Source organism: Coregonus lavaretus, assembly GCF_964263955.1.
Source record: "Coregonus lavaretus genome assembly, contig: HAP1_SCAFFOLD_2439, whole genome shotgun sequence".
NCBI lineage: Eukaryota > Metazoa > Chordata > Actinopteri > Salmoniformes > Salmonidae > Coregonus > Coregonus lavaretus.
The window spans coordinates 38,638-56,833 of record NW_028163261.1 but is presented as its reverse complement, the minus strand read 5'-3'; the positions used below and the strand labels follow the sequence as shown (position 1 = coordinate 56,833).

The 18,196-nt window shown below is 44.0% G+C and overlaps 2 protein-coding genes across 4 annotated transcripts; both read right to left on the bottom strand.

Moving 5' to 3' along the window:
- Positions 1-40: 40 nt before the first annotated feature.
- rpgrb (retinitis pigmentosa GTPase regulator b) lies at positions 41-17,359 on the bottom strand. 3 transcript variants are annotated; one of them, XM_084193151.1, is made up of 17 exons: positions 17,247-17,359; positions 16,157-16,282; positions 15,747-15,839; positions 15,272-15,334; positions 12,962-13,120; positions 11,031-11,180; positions 10,672-10,830; positions 10,111-10,266; positions 9,784-9,908; positions 9,364-9,561; positions 6,964-7,156; positions 5,022-5,134; positions 4,868-4,927; positions 1,263-1,424; positions 1,129-1,177; positions 867-991; positions 41-736 (listed from the first exon to the last, which is right to left on the bottom strand). In XM_084193151.1, the coding sequence occupies exons 1-17, from the start codon at positions 17,275-17,277 to the stop codon at positions 500-502; spliced, it is 2,199 nt and encodes a 732-aa protein (XP_084049277.1). In that variant the 5' UTR covers positions 17,278-17,359; the 3' UTR covers positions 41-499. The 3 variants fall into 3 exon arrangements, with proteins under 3 accessions (XP_084049277.1, XP_084049278.1, XP_084049279.1); XM_084193152.1 differs by having other exon boundaries at positions 1,129-1,193; positions 17,247-17,358; XM_084193153.1 differs by lacking the exons at positions 15,272-15,334; positions 15,747-15,839; positions 16,157-16,282 and having other exon boundaries at positions 17,247-17,354.
- Positions 2,165-4,820, bottom strand: LOC311118343 (uncharacterized protein; the record flags this gene model as incomplete). The annotated part of the gene is made up of 4 exons (XM_084193156.1): positions 2,165-3,187; positions 3,386-3,922; positions 4,217-4,511; positions 4,788-4,820. The coding sequence occupies 4 exons, from the start codon at positions 4,818-4,820 to the stop codon at positions 2,241-2,243; spliced, it is 1,812 nt and encodes a 603-aa protein (XP_084049282.1). The 3' UTR covers positions 2,165-2,240.
- Positions 17,360-18,196: the final 837 nt, after the last annotated feature.

Below are 18,196 nucleotides of genomic sequence, written 5' to 3'. Positions count from 1 at the left end.
TTACTAGTATCCAAATCATGAGATGATTGTCACACCAGAACCAAGTTCAAACAGTTTATGAGAGGGTGAAAATAAAATATCAGAACACACACAAACTTCCTCATTTTCCCCTGAAAAACACACAATAAGGTTACATTTAAAGTGCAATTGTGCATTTGGGATATTTCAGTCAGCAATAAATAGTATATTTACATCCTCACAGTTTATAACACACGACTACGTTATAAAAACACGATCAAAAACACACTGTGGTTAAATACATTTTTGTGTGTGGTAAATGCAGAAAATACAAGTATACATATTTATAATAGGCATTTCACATATGGGAAGTTTGGGAACTGAATGTCAATAAATAGGTCACTTTGTGAGAAGTTAGCTAGTGGTCAAAGTGGAATGGTTGTTTGTGGTGTACAGTCAATGTGCATCCTCTTCAAGGCACAAGGGTTTTCATTGGTTGTTGGTGCTGCCAGTCCAGTCCTCCAACCCCCAGTGAGTGGAGTCACAGTAGGGTGCAGGTGGTAGAGCGTGCACCTCTACCACCTGGGTGCAAGGGGGCTCTCAGAGGGGGCTGGGCACCACTAGCGCTGGTCTCTGATGGGTCTCTGCTCTTCAGTCCTGCAGAGGGACCCTTGGCACTGGCAGGTAGCTCCCCCACGCCGGTGCCCTCTGCTGGTGCTTCCACACTCTCCTCAGCCTGCTTGGCTTTGGAGGAGGACAGGCGTTTGAACAGCGACAGCTGAGGGCAGTAGAGAGGAGAGAACACAGTGAGATCTGACCTACTCAATCACTGACGTTCACAGAGCTTTATGAAGTGCTTTTCTGTTCTTTAACTTCTACTTCTTTGTTCCAATGGCTTTCTGTTATACCTTTCTGTTGGTCCCTGGTTGGCGCTTGGATTTCTCCTCGGTTGTTCGATTCTGCGGCTGAGTGCTGGATGCAGAGATCTCCTCTGTCGGAGCCAAAGGACTGGGCTGACCTGAGTCCTCTGTAACTGGACACAACAGACAGATACTTCATGATAATCCATCCACCCACAGCACAGAGACAGTAAAGCATTAACCACATAAACAGTTGAAGACAAAGGTCACCTGTTTGTCAGACATTTCAGAACATCTCTTTTATGCTCACCTTTCTGCACACCGTCTGGGAGAGTTTCTTCTTTCACACCCTCTGGTCCCTAGGAAGAGGGAATTCTGTCTTAGAAGTTAACAAACATACAGGTCCTAAATCTGTAGATTAGGGTAATCTGTAGGGTAGCGTACCTGGAGGGGTTCTGCTGTGAACTGGCTCTGACCCTGTACCGATTGTCCCTCCGTGTCCTGAGATTTCTCTATCTCCTCTGCTTTGTTCTCCTCATCATCTTCCTCCTCATCTTCCTCATCATCTTCCTCTTCATGTTCTTCCTCCTCTTTAGCTCGTGAATCCTGCAAAAAGGGATGGGAATGAGTGGAGCAGACTGGTTAAAACAAGCGATAGTAAAATAGGTAACATACAACTTAGTCACAGGGGAGAAACTCCACAGGCACACACACACACACACACACACTGTTGAGGAAGTCAGCACTAAAAGAGACTAGAGGAAGACTAGAGGTGGTTGCTTCACATTGGATATGGATGGGGGAGTCACAACAGGGAGCTAAGGGATTACAGACATGGTTAAAGGAAGAAAATGGATCCCACCTGCCACTGGAACAGTTTAATGCAAACAGCACTATGTATTCATGTGTAGAGAATGTGTTCAACACAAATGATATGATATGGACCGTACGTGATGGGACTAGTTCTTGACACTGATTTTGATAGAGTTTTAGCACAACAAATATTTATTTAAACATAAATAAAACAATTCTGTAATATTCATTATATATAATAAGTCATGATAAAGAAAAAAGTTGTACAAAATCGTTGGAGAGCATGCCTGGAAAATAGTAGCTAGTACTGGTAAATTGTCTTTACAGAAGAACAAAGTTGAAAAGGGGGTTCAAAAAAGCATTTAGGCATAAATTCTTAGCTGCCCTGTAACATGGTAAAGGTCTATACAAGGAGTTTGACAGACAATGCTGTTGACATGCAGTTGATATACATGAATAAAAACAGTGATAGACAGTAAAGATAGAACAATCTAAAGTACACAAAACACTATGGGTTGTAAAAAAGCATTAAAATGCTCAATGAAGAGTGTTCTTGAGAGAAGATGACAGACCGCACTGGTTTGGAACAGAACAGAACAGATAGGGCTATCATTTGAGATTGAGGTACTGAGGTAAAACATTGTCCCAGAACTCTTCCCCTTTCCCTGACCTCTGTTTGGACCCGTTACCTCTGGCTGCAACATTCTGATGACTCTCCCTGTCTTTCTTTGCTTTCTTTTTGTCAACCACCTCCTCCTCTTCTTCCTCCTCCTCCTCTGCCTCATCTTCACCCTCCTCTCCAGCTTCTTCTTCTTCCTCATCTTCACTCTCCTCCTCCTCTTTTTCTTCCTCACTTTCACTCTCCTCCTCCTTTCTAGCTTCTTCCTCATCTTCACTCTCCTCCTCAGCTTCTTCCTTATCTTCACTCTCCTCCTCAGCTTCTTCCTCATCTTCACTCTCCTCCTCTCCTTCACTCTCCTCCTTCTCTCCTTCTTCCTCATCTTCACTCTTCTCCTCCTTTCCAGCTTCTTCCTCATCTTCACTCTCCTCCTCAGCTTCTTCCTCATCTTCACTCTCCTCCTCAGCTTCTTCCTTATTTTCACTCTCCTCCTCAGCTTCTTCCTCATCTTCACTCTCCTCCTCTCCTTCACTCTCCTCCTTCTCTCCTTCTTCCTCATCTTCACTCTTCTCCTCCTTTCCAGCTTCTTCCTCATCTTCACTCTCCTCCTCAGCTTCTTCCTCATCTTCACTCTCCTCCTCAGCTTCTTCCTTATTTTCACTCTCCTCCTCAGCTTCTTCCTCATCTTCACTCTCCTCCTCCTCTCCGGCTTCTTCTTCAGCCTCCTCCTCCTCACTCTTATCCTCTTCTTTCTCGTCCTCTGCAGTACTGCTCTCATCCTCTTCCTCTGCTTTTGTTCCACTGTCTGCCTCAGTCTCATATTCCTTATCTGCAGATTCCTCTACAGATCCTACACTCTCATCCTCTTCCTCACTTTCTTCCTCCTCCTCTTCATAATCAGATTCCTTACTCTTGCTCTCAGTGTCACTCTGCGATACTTCCCCACCCTCTTCCTCCTCCTCTACCTCACTCGCCTTGCTCTCTCCCTCCCCCTCTTCTTCCTCCTCTCCCACACTCTCTCCCTCTCCTCCCACCGGGCTACTCATCCTGTCACCCTCCTCTTCCTCCAGTCCACTCTCCTCTTTCTCTGCATCCTCTAACTCCCTCTCTTCTCCCCGATCTGTTTCAGTCTCACATTGCTCATCTCCTCCCTCGCTCTCCTCCTCTAATTCAGAGATCCCTCCATCCTCCTCCACCTTCACTGTGTCATCATCCTCACTCTCTTCCTCCTGCTTGGCTGGTGTCTGATCGTCGTTGCTCCCTGTCTCGTCTCCCCTCTCCTCCTGTCCTCCGTTGTCTGGGGGACCAGAGTAGGACCTGCATTCCTCCTCCTCCGCCCCCTGATCAGAGCTCCCTGGAGCGGGGATGATGTTGATGCTGACTGCTGTTCTCTTGCCTCCTGGTTCAGAGGCCATGGATTTAGACGACTGGCTCCAGGAAGACTGGGCGTCCTCAGCACTCTGTCTGCTGAACCTCTGGGCCCTGCTCGGACTCCGGACGGACTCACTGTCTGAGGGAGAACCCAACTGTCTGGCTGCTGCCACTAGCCCCACGCCTGACACCAGAGAGGCCACTCCGGTCAGTAAGCTGCACTGCGGTGTCTGTTCAGGTAGTTCAGTCTTGGGTTTGCCCTTTTCTCGTTCTGTGTTTTCATTCTTAGTTTTTTGTGGCACTTCAGACACCACGTCTGGTTTAGTTGTATTTTTCACAGGCAGCGCATCAGTTAACTTAAGGCCTTGTGATTTTGTGACACTCTTTCTATCTGGTGTCCTCTTAACAGATACATGTTGACTTTTCACCTTTGTAGATATAGGGTTGACCTCTAAGAGAGTATTTTTGACCTCTGCACTTTGACCTTTGGTTGCGCTCTTCATTTGGATTGCCTTAGAATCCACAACAAATCTCTCCCTCACTTTCTTCACTTTTCTCTCCACTGCTAACGGTTGGCTTTTCTGTGCAGACGGACAGAGTTTGGACTTGGCCTTGCTAATGTCCCCTATGCTGGAGGGCTGGGCAGGGACAGCCTTCGGCTCAGCAGGCTTTATCTCCTCCAGAGCCATAATGAGGTTCTCCTTGCCACTGCCTTTGCCCTGGGCAGCCCTGTGGCGCGGTCTCTTCTCTACCACCAGAGACCTGTCACTGGAGCTCCTCAGCAGCTCTGTGGGCAGTGCCCGCCGCGGGCTGGGATCCACCCTCCTAGGGGTACAGAGTTCTGGCTGTTCCCCAGCCTTACCATACCCTTTCACAAGCTTACCCTTCCTCTATCACCAGCGCCAGAAAGCAGAGGATGAAAAAAATATGAAAGTGTTAGAGGAAAATAGTAAACATGCATACAGAGAAAACAGAGTGAAGAACTCAATGGAACTCAATGCTGAAAGAAACATACAGAGAGATGGTGGATAGTCACTGTAAATGGTACAGGGAAGTAGAATGCCTAGCGTGACAGAAATTAAAGTGTACGCCCTAAGTTCCTCAGTCAGATCGTCCCTTATTCAGGAACACTGATATTGATAATAGTGAGTAATTTTGCAAGGAGCCTGCTGGTCGGTATGCAGAAGCAGCTTGATCATACTAAGAAAAATCCTTAGTTGACCGTTATACTGAGTATGCGTCTTACCTTCTGCACAGGGGACAACGTCAACATCTTGTCACTGGGGTCCATTTTCATCACATGAGTCTGCCACAAAGAAGAAGAGATTTTTGTTCAGAACTTTTGTATGAATGCACCGCAGAATGTACAGGACAGAATTGGATCAGAGTTGGTGACTCACCATGTTGAGGAAGTCTGTGGTGTCTCCCAGATCTTTAACACTCTCGTTGTCCATCATGTTCTCCACAGCGCTGCCTTCTACCTCATCTCTTCCCTTCTCCTCTGACCTCTTTTCTGCCATCAACAAAATATCACAAGAATCTTGACTTCTTAAAAGGAATATACAGTGGGGGAAAAAAGTATTTAGTCAGCCACCAATTGTGCAAGTTCTCCCACTTAAAAAGATGAGAGAGGCCTGTAATTTTCATCATAGGTACACGTCAACTATGACAGACAAATTGAGAAGAAAAAATCACATTGTAGGATTTTTAATGAATTTATTTGCAAATTATGGTGGAAAATAAGTATTTGGTCACCTACAAACAAGCAAGATTTCTGGCTCTCACAGACCTGTAACTTCTTCTTTAAGAGGCTCCTCTGTCCTCCACTCGTTACCTGTATTAATGGCACCTGTCTGAACTTGTTATCAGTATAAAAGACACCTGTCCACAACCTCAAACAGTCACACTCCAAACTCCACTATGGCCAAGACCAAAGAGCTGTCAAAGGACACCAGAAACAAAATTGTAGACCTGCACCAGGCTGGGAAGACTGAATCTGCAATAGGTAAGCAGCTTGGTTTGAAGAAATCAACTGTGGGAGCAATTATTAGGAAATGGAAGACATACAAGACCACTGATAATCTCCCTCGATCTGGGGCTCCACGCAAGATCTCACCCTGTGGGGTCAAAATGATCACAAGAACGGTGAGCAAAAATCCCAGAACCACACGGGGGGACCTAGTGAATGACCTGCAGAGAGCTGGGACCAAAGTAACAAAGCCTACCATCAGTAACACACTACGCCGCCAGGGACTCAAATCCTGCAGTGCCAGACGTGTCCCCCTGCTTAAGCCAGTACATGTCCAGGCCCGTCTGAAGTTTGCTAGAGTGCATTTGGATGATCCAGAAGAGGATTGGGAGAATGTCATATGGTCAGATGAAACCAAAATAGAACTTTTTGGTAAAAACTCAACTCGTCGTGTTTGGAGGACAAAGAATGCTGAGTTGCATCCAAAGAACACCATACCTACTGTGAAGCATGGGGGTGGAAACATCATGCTTTGGGGCTGTTTTTCTGCAAAGGGACCAGGACGACTGATCCGTGTAAAGGAAAGAATGAATGGGGCCATGTATCGTGAGATTTTGAGTGAAAACCTCCTTCCATCAGCAAGGGCATTGAAGATGAAACGTGGCTGGGTCTTTCAGCATGACAATGATCCCAAACACACCGCCCGGGCAACGAAGGAGTGGCTTCGTAAGAAGCATTTCAAGGTCCTGGAGTGGCCTAGCCAGTCTCCAGATCTCAACCCCATAGAAAATCTTTGGAGGGAGTTGAAAGTCTGTGTTGCCCAGCGACAGCCCCAAAACATCACTGCTCTAGAGGCGATCTGCATGGAGGAATGGGCCAAAATACCAGCAACAGTGTGTGAAAACCTTGTGAAGACTTACAGAAAACGTTTGACCTGTGTCATTGCCAACAAAGGGTATATAACAAAGTATTGAGAAACTTTTGTTATTGACCAAATACTTATTTTCCACCATAATTTGCAAATAAATTCATTAAAAATCCTAAAATGTGATTTTCTGGAGAAAAAAAATCTCATTTTGTCTGTCATAGTTGACGTTTACCTATGATGAAAATTACAGGCCTCTCTCATCTTTTTAAGTGGGAGAACTTGCACAATTGGTGGCTGACTAAATACTTTTTTCCCCCACTGTATAGGCTCAAGGAAAGTTAGGAAACAGTTGAACAGTTGCAGTGTGATGTGCTAAATAAAAAAAGGAACATGCTAGCTGTTGTAAATGTAACGCTTCAGTCCCAAATATGTGTGTTTTCTAAATAGTTCAACATTCAAAACAGATATGCCTGCAATGTAATGCAATGTAGTTCAGTGTATATACCCTTCTTGATAGACCCAGTGCTCCTGTGTTGGTGAACGCCGTTGTGCACCTTTCTGTTGGTTAGCTCCTTGGGGGGCAGGCTGGAGGGGATGGTCTGGCTGGACACAGGCAGGGGTGTGGAGGTATTGAGGTAGCCGGACGTCAGGGGGGGCAGGGTCCGGAACATGAGCCCAAACTGCTCCGGGGAACGCTCCTGAAACACAGAACACAGGGTTAGTTAGCTTACTTACAGTACCAGGCAAACGTTTGGACACATCTACTCATTCAAGGGTTTTTCTTTATTTTTACAATTTTCTACATTGTAGAATAATAGTGAAGACATCAAAACTATGAAATAATCCATATGGAATCATGTAGTAACCAAAAAAGTGTTAAACAAATCAAAATATATTTTATATTTGAGATTCTTCAAAGTAGCCACCCTTTGCCTTGATGACAGTTTTGCACACTCTTGGCATTCTCTCAACCAGCTTCACCTGGAATGCTTTTCCAACAGTCTTGAAGGAGTTCCCACATATGCTGAGCACTTGTTGGCTGCTTTTCCTTCACTCTGCTGTCCAACTCATCCCAAACCATCACAAATGGGTTGAGGTCGGGTGATTGTGGGGGCCAGGTCATCTGATGCAGCACTCCATCACTCTCCTTGGTCAAATAGCCCTTACACAGCCTGGAGGTGTGTTGGGTCATTGTCCTGTTGAAAAACAAATTATTGTCCCAATAAGCGCAAACAAGATGGGATGGCATTTCGCGGTAGAATGCTGTGGTAGCCATGCTGGTTAAGTGTGCCTTAAATTCAAAATAAATCACTGACAATGTCACCAGCAAAGCACCCTCACACCTCCTCCTCCATGCTTCACGGTGGGAACCACACATGCGGAGATCATCCGTTCACCTACTCCGCGTCTCACAAAAACATGGCGGTTGGAACTAAAAATCTCAAATTTGGCCTCAAAGCACGGATTTCCACCGGTCTAATGTCCATTGCTCGTGTTTCTTGACCCAAGCAAGTCTCTTCTTCTTATTGGTGTCCTTTAGTAGTGGTTTCTTTGCAGCAATGAAGTTCAAGTTAATCAGACCACGAAGGCCTGATTCACGCAGTCTCCTCTGAACAGTTGATGTTGAGATGTGTCTGTTAACTTGAACTCTGTGAAGCATTTATTTGGGCTGCAATCTGAGGTGCAGTTAAGTCTAATGAACTTATCCTCTGCAGCAGACGTAACTCTGGGTCTTCCTTTCCTGTGGCGGTCCTCATTAGAGCCAGTTTCATCATGGCGCTTGATGGTTTTTGCGACTGCACTTGAAAAAACTTTCAAAGTTCTTGAAATGTTCCGTATTAACTGACCTTCATTTCTTAAAGTAATGATAGACTGTCGTTTCTCTTTGCTTATTTGAGCTGTTCTTGCCATAATATGGACTTGGTCTTTTACCAAATAGGGCTATCTTCTGTATACCCCCCTACCTTGTCACAACACAACTGATTGGCTCAAACGCATTAAGAAGGAAAGAAATTCCACAAATTAACTTAAGGCACACCTGTTAATTGAAATGCATTCCAGGTGACTACCTCATGAAGCTGGTTGAGATAATGCCAAGAGTGTGCAAAGCTGTCACCAAGGCAAAGGGTGGCTATTTGAAGAATCTCAAATATAAAATATATTTTGATTTGTTTAACACTTTTTTGGTTATTTCATAGTTTTGATGTCTTCACTATTATTCTACAATGTAGAAAATAGTACAAATAAAGAATGACCCTGGAATGAGTAGGTGTGTCCAAACTTTTGCTGGTACTGTATATCCACTCCTTGTTAGGCCCATGATTAGGCCCCATGTTGTTACTTATATCCACTACTTGTTAGGCCCATGATTAGGCCCCATGTTGTTACTTATATCCACTACTTGTTAGGCCCATGATTAGGCCCCATGTTGTTACTTATATCCACTACTTGTTAGGCCCATGATTAGGCCCCATGTTGTTACTTATATCCACTACTTGTTAGGCCCATGATTAGGCCCCATGTTGTTACTTATATCCACTACTTGTTAGGCCCATGATTAGGCCCCATGTTGTTACTTATATCCACTCCTTGTTAGGCCCATGATTAGGCCCCATGTTGTTACTTATATCCACTACTTGTTAGGCCCATGATTAGGCCCCATGTTGTTACTTATATCCACTACTTGTTAGGCCCACGATTAGGCCCCATGTTGACAGTGCTAGAAGGTGTAGAATGTCTAGTTAGGGATCTCCTTAGAGAACCAGGCCACTTACATTAACACACTTAAGCACTGACTCAATAGCAACATCCCAGGGACCTGTGGCGGTTCAGGGACTGGATGTTGAGACTCCCAACAATCCCACCTTTACATGTGTGGATCCCCAAGCCAGTACCCAGTACCCACCCTCTCTCTCCTCCTGACCCGGGCAGAGAGGCTACGGTTCAGGGTAGCAGGGGTGGAGTTGAGGGTGTCCCCTAGGAGCTCTGTGTAGGACTTCTCCAGGTAGTCCTCTGTGACATCATCCTCCTCCAGAGTCACCTCCTGACAGCTCTTGTTTCTGGGCTTGGCTAGAACCAGCATGTGACAACCTCCACATGTCACCTGGAACACGGACAAAATGAAATTGACCTCAATCCTGCACTAGACAAATGGATACGAGAAGACTAAACGTCCAACTATCCTCACTTTGTTATGCTTTCAGGGAAAAATCTAAACTTGAGATAAATGTGCAGAACTTTAAATGTGACATCAGCCATGCAATGATGTCAAAGGGAAATTCTCAAGTTACAATTCAGCCATCAGTTGAAAACATGAGGTACATACTGCTTGGACATTGTACTTGAGGAAGCGTGGACACAGAGTGGGCTTGAATTGATTGGTGAAGTTCTCCTCTCCCAGACCCAGCTTCCCATGTCTCCCGTCCCCAAAGGTATAGAGAAGACCACTGTCTGAAACCATGACAACCACATGTCAATCAACTTAACAGAAGCAAGCAATGTTATCATGGCAAATGGCAATAGAGGTTATTTATAAAATGCTAGCACCACTGTTGTATAAAAGTTAGCACATTGACAATGTCTTTGTAACGTTTTCTGAATTATAACTGTTTTTTGGGGGGGGGGGGTAATTGGGTCCGCTAGGCCTGTTTACCTGTGATGACAGCAGTGTGGTTCTCCCCACACATCACCTGTCGTACTCGTCCCTTCCTGAAGTGATCCACCGCTCTGGGTAGCCTCGCCTCAAAGATACAGGTCCCCTGGCCCAGCTGACCAAACTGACCCAGGCCAAAGGTGTACAGGTCCTCATCTAGAGCCAAATCACAGACGGGTAGGCAGTCATTGTAAATAAACATTTGTTCTTAACTGACTTGCCTAGTTAAATAAAATAAAAAATATATAAACAAAATAGAGTCAAATCAAACACAGCGCTACATGGTTAACACACCATCTCCTGATGCTTTGTGCCATAGAGAAAAACCCCAGACTGTTTCTTTATGCATATAAAACAAAGTAGTGCACAACCACACACAGGTACAACATTAAATTATAACAATGTGCATGTATACTTTACAGTACCTAACTTCACTATTCGGATAAATACGTGCATTTTAAGGACACTTTCAAAGTGGGACCAAAACTTGTTCATGGGATATGCTGGAAGCCACAGCCTTGTGAGAGTCAACTGTCCACTGGTTGACACCAAGCTGCCTACCTGTCACAGCCACGGTGTGCCCGCCTCCACATGCCACCTGGGTCACCCGGTCTGTGATGCCCTTCACCAGCTGGGGCACACGGTGTCCATCCAGCTGACCCGTGGCCAGGCCCAGTTTGCCGCTGTCGCGCTCCCCAAACGTGTACAGGCCCCCGTCAACTGTGACAAAATAGATTCCCTGTTGATTAATTGCATTAACATATTTACCTATTCTTACATCTATACCTAGACATTATTCTACCAACCCAAGAAAACCTCTTCAAACACGATGGGTTAACTCCCTATTCCCACAAAGTTGTGGAATCATGTGACATGCCATGTTGACAGTGCTGAAGTAGGCTATGTCATTGTCCTCTCACCAGTGACCAAGGCAGAGTGGTAGTACCCACAGGACACCCAGGCCACTGGCCGACCCACAGTGACCTCCTGGGGGGTCAGGGCACTGCTCTCCTTCCCCAGGCCGATCTGACCCTCGGTGTTGTCACCCCACATGAACAGCTTCCCACTCTCTAGAACAAGGACATCATCACAGTGATTAGTTCCAGCAAAAACCAGGTGAGGAGGAGCAACAGAAATACAGACAGTCGATAGTAAAGAAGTGCAACTGTTGTTTTATTCCATGGTCATCAGTAAAAAATTTAAATCACTTGTCATCAATATGAACCAGAACACACTCATAGTTGTAACTCAGAGGTTGTGACTTACAGTGAGGGAAAAAAAGTATTTGATCCCCTGCTGATTTTGTACGTTTGCCCACTGACAAAGACATGATCAGTCTATAATTTTAATGGTAGGTTTATTTGAACAGTGAGAGACAGAATAACAACAACAAAATCCAGAAAAACGCATGTCAAAAATATGTTATAAATCGATTTACATTTTAATGAGGGAAATAAGTATTTGACCCCTCTGCAAAACATGACTTAGTACTTGGTGGCAAAACCCTTGTTGGAAATCACAGAGGTCAGAAATGTCTTGTAGTTGGCCACCAGGTTTGCACACATCTTAGGAGGGATTTTGTCCCACTCCTCTTTGCAGATCTTCTCCAAGTCATTAAGGTTTCGAAGCTGACGTTTGGCAACTCGAACCTTCAGCTCCCTCCACAGATTTTCTATGGGATTAAGGTCTGGAGACTGGCTAGGCCACTCCAGGACCTTAATGTGCTTCTTCTTGAGCCACTCCTTTGTTGCCTTGGCCGCGTGTTTTGGGTCATTGTCATGCTGGAATACCCATCCACGATCCATTTTCAATGCCCTGGCTGAGGGAAGGAGGATCTCAACCAAGATTTGACGGTACATGGCCCCGTCCATCGTCCCTTTGATATGGTGAAGTTGTCCTATCCCCTTAGCAGAAAAACACCCCCAAAGCATAATGTTTCCACCTCCATGTTTGACGGTGGGGATGGTGTTCTTGGGGTCATAGGCAGCATTCGATCTCGATTTTGGACTCATCTGACCACAACACTTTCACCCAGTTCTCCTCTGAATCATTCAGATATTCATTGGCAAACTTCAGACCTGCCTGTATATGTGCTTTCTTGAGCAGGGGGACCTTGCGGGCGCTGCAGGATTTCAGTCCTTCACAGCGTAGTGTGTTACCAATTGTTTTCTTGGTGACTATGGTCCCAGCTGCCTTGAGATCATTGACAAGATAATCCTGTGTAGTTCTGGGCTGATTCCTCACCGTTCTCATGATCATTGCAACTCCACGAGGTGAGAACGTGCATGGAGCCCCAGGCCGAGGGAGATTGACAGTTATTTTGTGTTTCTTCCATGTGCGAATAATCGCACCAATGGTTGTCACCTTCTCACCAAGCTGCTTGCCGATTGTCTTGTAGCCCATTCCAGCCTTGTGTAGGTCTACAATCTTGTCCCTGACATCCTTGGAGAGCTCTTTGGTCTTCGCCATGGTGGAGAGTTTGGAATCTGATTGATTGATTCTGTGGACAGGTGTCTTTTATACAGGTAACAAGCTGAGATTAGGAGCACATTCTTAAAGGGAGTGCTCCTAATCTCAGTTCGTTACCTGTATAAAAGACACCTGGGAGACAGAAATCTTTCTGATTGAGAGGGGGTCAAATACTTATTTCCCTCATTAAAATGCTAATCAATTTATAACATTTTTGACATACGTTTTTCTGGATTTTTTTGTTGTGATTCTGTCTCTCACGGTTCCAATAAACCTACCATTAAAATTATAGACTGATCATTTCTTTGTCAGTGGGCAAACGTACAAACTCAGCAGGGGATCAAATACTTTTTTCCCTCACTGTACAATGGGAAAGTCTTACCTGTGAGGGCAGCAGAGGTGTTGGAGCCGGCAGCAAGCATTTTGATTGGTCCATGTGAACTAAAGAAGTCCACCAATTGGAAGGCTGTCCTCTCCTCACAGTCTCCCAGACCTAGCTGACCTTCGTTGTTTCCACCGGTAGAGTACACGTTTCCCCGAGCTGTGGACAAGACACACATTAATCACTCTCAGTTCTACTACAACAAGGATTACAATATAAAAGTTAAAGGCCCAGTGCAGTCAAAAACATTTATTTCTCTCTCTATATATATTTTTATATATATCACACTACAAGTCAAAAGTTTGGACACACCTACACATTATTTCTTTATTTTTACAGTTTTTTTACATAGTTGAATAATAGTGAAGACATCAAAACTATGAAATAACACATATCCCGTGTAGCATGGCGTTTGCAACGCCAGGGTTGTGGGTTCGATTCCCACGGGGGGCCAGTATGAAAAATGTATGCACTCACTAACTGTAAGTCGCTCTCGATAAGAGCGTCTGCTAAATGACTAAAATGTCAAATGTAAATATGGAATCATGTAGTAACCAAAAAAAGTGTTAAACAAATCTAAATATATTTGAGATTCTTTAAATAGCCACTCTTTGCCTTGATGACAGCTTTGCACACTCTTGGCATTCTCTCAACTAGCTTCATGACGTAGTCACCAGGAATTCATTTCAATTAACAGGTGTGCCTTGTTAATTTGTGGAATTTCTTTCCTTCTTAACGCAAAGTTTCTTCAAGTGCAGTTGCAAAAACCATCAAGCGCTATGATGAAACTGGCTCTCATGATGACCGCCACAGGAATGGAAGACCCAGAGTTACCTTTGCTGCAGAGGATAAGTTCATTAGAGTTACCAGCCTCAGAAATTGCAGCCCAAATAAATGCTTCACAGAGTTCAAGTCACAGACACATCAACATCAACTGTTCAGAGGGGACTGTGTGAATCAGGCCTTCATGGTCGAATTGCTGCAAAGAAACCACTACTATCTCCAAATTGAAGATTTTTGGTTCCAACAGCCGTGTCTTTGTGAGACGCGGTGTGGGTGAACGGATGATCTCCGCATGTGTAGTTCCCACCGTAAAGCATGGAGGAGGAGGTGATATGGTGTGGGGGTGCTTTGCTGGTGACACTGTCTGTGATTTATTTAGAATTCAAGGCACACTTAACCAGCATGGCTACCACAGCATTCTGCAGCGATATGCCATCCCATCTGGTCTGGGCTTAGTGGGACTTTCATTAGTTTTTCAACAGGACAATGACCCAACACAACTCCAGGCTGTGTAAGGGCTATTTTACCAAGAAGGAGAGAGATCGAGTTCTGCATCAGATGACCTGGCCTCCACAATCCCCCGACCTCAACCCAATTGAGATGGTTTGGGATGAGTCGGATGGCAGAGTGAAGGAAAAGCAGCCAACAAGTGCTCAGCATATGTGGGAACTCCTTCAAGACTGTTGGAAAAGCATTCCAGGTGAAGCTGGTTGAGAGAATGCCAAGAGTGTGCAAAGCTGTCATCAAGGCAAAGGGTGGCTATTTGAAGAATTTCAATTATAAAATTGTTTAACACTTTTTTGGTTACTACATGATTCCATATGTGTTATTTCATAGTTTTGATGTCTTTGCTATTATTCTACAATGTTGAAAATAGTAAATATAAAGAAAAACCCTCGAATGAGTAGGTGTGTCCAAACTTTTGACTGGTACTGTGTGTGTGTATAGAACACACCTACTCATTCAAGGGTTTTTCTTTATATTTCAGGGGTATACACACACACACACACACACACACACAGCTGTATATATTTCCACACTGAGGTTGGAATAATACTATGAAATTGTGAAAATTATGATAATGCCCTTTTAGTGTAAGTGCTGTTTGAAAAGACCGCCTGAAATGTCTGCCTGTTGTGGTGGGATGGAGTTTTGGCCTGCCTGGTGACATCACCAGGTGGTAAATGAGTTCATTAATAGACCAATAAGAAAGAGAGTTCCAAACCTCTCTGCCAATAAAGTCTACAGTCCTAGCAAAATTCTTGCTAAGAAGCTATTTTTTAATTCTTATTTTTCACCATTTTAATTGAAAACAATCACAGTAAGGTACTTATTTGTTACCCAGAAATGATTTGATATTGAGATAAAAACAGCTCTATTGGACCTTTTAAAATGAATTGATCACAAACTTGGTAAAAGGCCTACACCTTGCAAGACACAAAGAGTCAACTTTCACCTAGTAATTGGATCATACTTTGGTACCCGTCATCATTTATACTGTACCTGTGGTCATAACTGTGTACTTACACGTGTAAACTGTAGTGTGATTTCTTCCGCAGGCTGCAAGCCGCACCTTTTCAGACTTCAAAGCTTAGAGAAAGACAAGAAGGAGAAAGACAGTCGTTTTCAGATTGCAGTCAACCACAATAGCAGGCCATCCCTCGCTCGCTCTCTCTCTCCTCTGCTGCCCTCCTGCTCGGGAGATTAGATTATTACAGATTACAGACCCCTCCAGATTGGGGTTACAGCAGTGACAAATCTCTGTCTTTGTCTCCTGCTACTAGTATACCCGTTCACATTTTTTTTTAAACAACAGCATCGACACTTAGTTTAAGCCACAGACATTGGGACATTTGATTTTAGTGGCTATATTGTCTGTTTCCCACCCTCCCTGCTCCCTCTTGTCTAGTACATTCAAGGGGAGATAAACAGCTGTGTATGCCAGCAATACAAGAGAGCACTGCTTTTGAACCATACAAAAGAGAGAGCAATTTAGACCAACCTTTCACACAAGTGGGCTTGTTCACCATGGTCTTTGATCCCAAACCCAGCTGACCCCAGTTATTACTGCCAAACATGAAAAGCTTGCCATTCTCTGTTGAAAAATAAATAAATAACATCACTTGAGGAAGCTACAGGAACAGGGACATGAATATTATAATAGCAGCTGCAGGTGAGCAGCATTTCATTTGCTTAAAAATGGACTTGAAATGTGTGATATTGAAATGTGTGATAGAGTGTGTTAGCAAAATAAATGTATCTTATTTCAGATGTTCTTCCGAATTGCAGGCCTATTGTCATATGGCTCTGATCACCCAATTTGTAAGTCGCTCTGGATAAGAGCGTCTGCTAAATGACGTAAATGTAAATGTAATCACTACTATCAATTTGAAAACGTCATCAGTCACTGACCTGTTATCAATGCTGTGTGCTCATCCCCACAGGAGATGTTCAGTGGTACATCATTTTTCAGCCAAAATTTACTGGGGACGTTATCTGCAAATTTGCTTTTTCCAAAGGTGAAGACTGCTCCCGTTTCTGTTAGAACACAAACAACAACGATCACATCTCAAATAGCTAGCTAGCCGGCTAATAATACACAGTGATGGCTAGATGGGATACAAATTGACGTCAAAAGTTGCATTTTAGCTAACCCAACCTTACAAAAGGTTCAATTCAGACTTTTTTTTATCTCAATATCAAATAATTTTTGGGTAACAATGAAGTACCTTACTGTGATTGTTTTCAAATAAAATGGTCAAAAATAAACAGTTATAGTTAACAAATACTAGCAAAGTGCAATTTCTCAAACAATAATTTTACTAGGACTTTCGGCGTGGTCTGAGTGGGGAGGGGAAAACTGAAAACTAGCTGTTATTGGCAGAGATTTGGAACTCTCTTCCTTATTGGTCTATTAACTAATTTACCCCCAAACTCCATCCCACCAAAACAGGCTGACATTTCAGGTGGACATTTTCAAACAGCTCTTGAACTAAAAGGACATCATCATAATTTCCACAATTTCACAGTATAATTGCAACCTCATGGTGTGGAAATATATATATTTAAAAAACAGGGAAATCACGTTGACTGCACTGGGCCTTTAACCCAATTCTCATAACCTGCTACTAAAAGTCTACTCTGACATAAACTGTATCCAATCTAGTGAAAACCATAATACAGCACCAGAAGCTAATTTAGCTAGTTAGCTACCTGTTAACCACATTATCAAAGATACTTTTCCCTTTTGTCTGTGACATTATTCTTCAGGACACACGTAAACAACGGCGCACATGGAGGCTGTCACTTGTTGACAGCTTGTTAGCTCATTTTCACTAGTGCTATCTTGGCTGGCTACTTTGCTTATGCAGCGTGCTAGTTTACGTTTGCTAGCACACTAGCTACCGTTAGCAAGCGATATATTTCATATTCATCCCGAAACGTTTGCAAACGGGCGAATAATGTAACTAGCTAACGTTAGCTATATAGCTAGCTGTCTTACCAGGTATCTCGTCTTCTGTCTCCCCTGCCATCGTAGTGTCAAATCGGCTTAGCAACTACACTACACAGAGTTGGCTGCTTCTCCGCTTGTTGTGTGTTGTTTTCGTCCGAAACAACCCGGATGTAAACAACATTTCACCTGTAGCAACCAAGGCTGCGTTTCATATCAAATATGAGTCGCTCCCTCCCCTGTGCCATTTGTTCAGTCCCCCTCGCACATCTGGGGCGTCTGTTGAAAGCAAATTGTAGAAATAATGTTTACATTTTGCTTACATTCATCCAGTGGTCTCAGATCTGAAGGGGAATGAAGCAGGGCAGAGGGGAGGAAGCATATTTTTTAACTGAAACCCAGCCCAGGGACCAACTTCTAAAGCGCAACCACACGTTACGTTCCCTTGCTCAACGAATGGTTGCGTGCAACGTCATCGATTGTGTCATCGACTGACAGATTGCTATAACATTATGATGTGGTTAGCTGATATGTAAAATACCTGTCCAGGCGTTGTAATATCTGGCAGGCTTCAGGAACGCATGGGCAGAAGAAGGTGCGGATAGATAGAAGGAGGGTTAGTTAGTTACCAGCATCTTTGGTGCAGTCACTGCCAGGGGTGTATTCATTAGTTGGATACCGTTTACTCCAAACGTAAAACCAATACTTTTTATTGGACAAATTCAGGTAGGCCCCTCCCCGTTTCGTTCAAAACGTTTTGCAACAGACAAGCAACTGAATCAACTAATGATACACCCATGGTCAAAGATGGTTTTAACTATGTGGCTAGGTTTCCCTTAGTCTGGCTATAACACCTAACTCTCGAAGTCCTCCTGACTTCACAGTTAGCCTGGACAAGGTTAACTGAACTATTAGACTATGTTTGTGGAGCCTACGCCCCCTTTGGTTGCTAAGATCTTTCCCTTGCAGGTTCACAATAAGTTGCTATCTCAAGCATCTCA

Excerpts from the sequence above, each read along its gene's own strand:
- rpgrb (XM_084193151.1), bottom strand. The coding sequence starts at position 17,277 with ATGGCAGGGGAGACAGAAGACGAGATACCTG. Across the intron at positions 5,135-6,963 it reads CACTGGGTCTATCAAGAAGG|AAAAGAGGTCAGAGGAGAAG; the intron begins GTATATACACTG and ends TGTTGATGGCAG. Across the intron at positions 737-866 it reads AACCAGGGACCAACAGAAAG|CTGTCGCTGTTCAAACGCCT; the intron begins GTATAACAGAAA and ends TACTGCCCTCAG.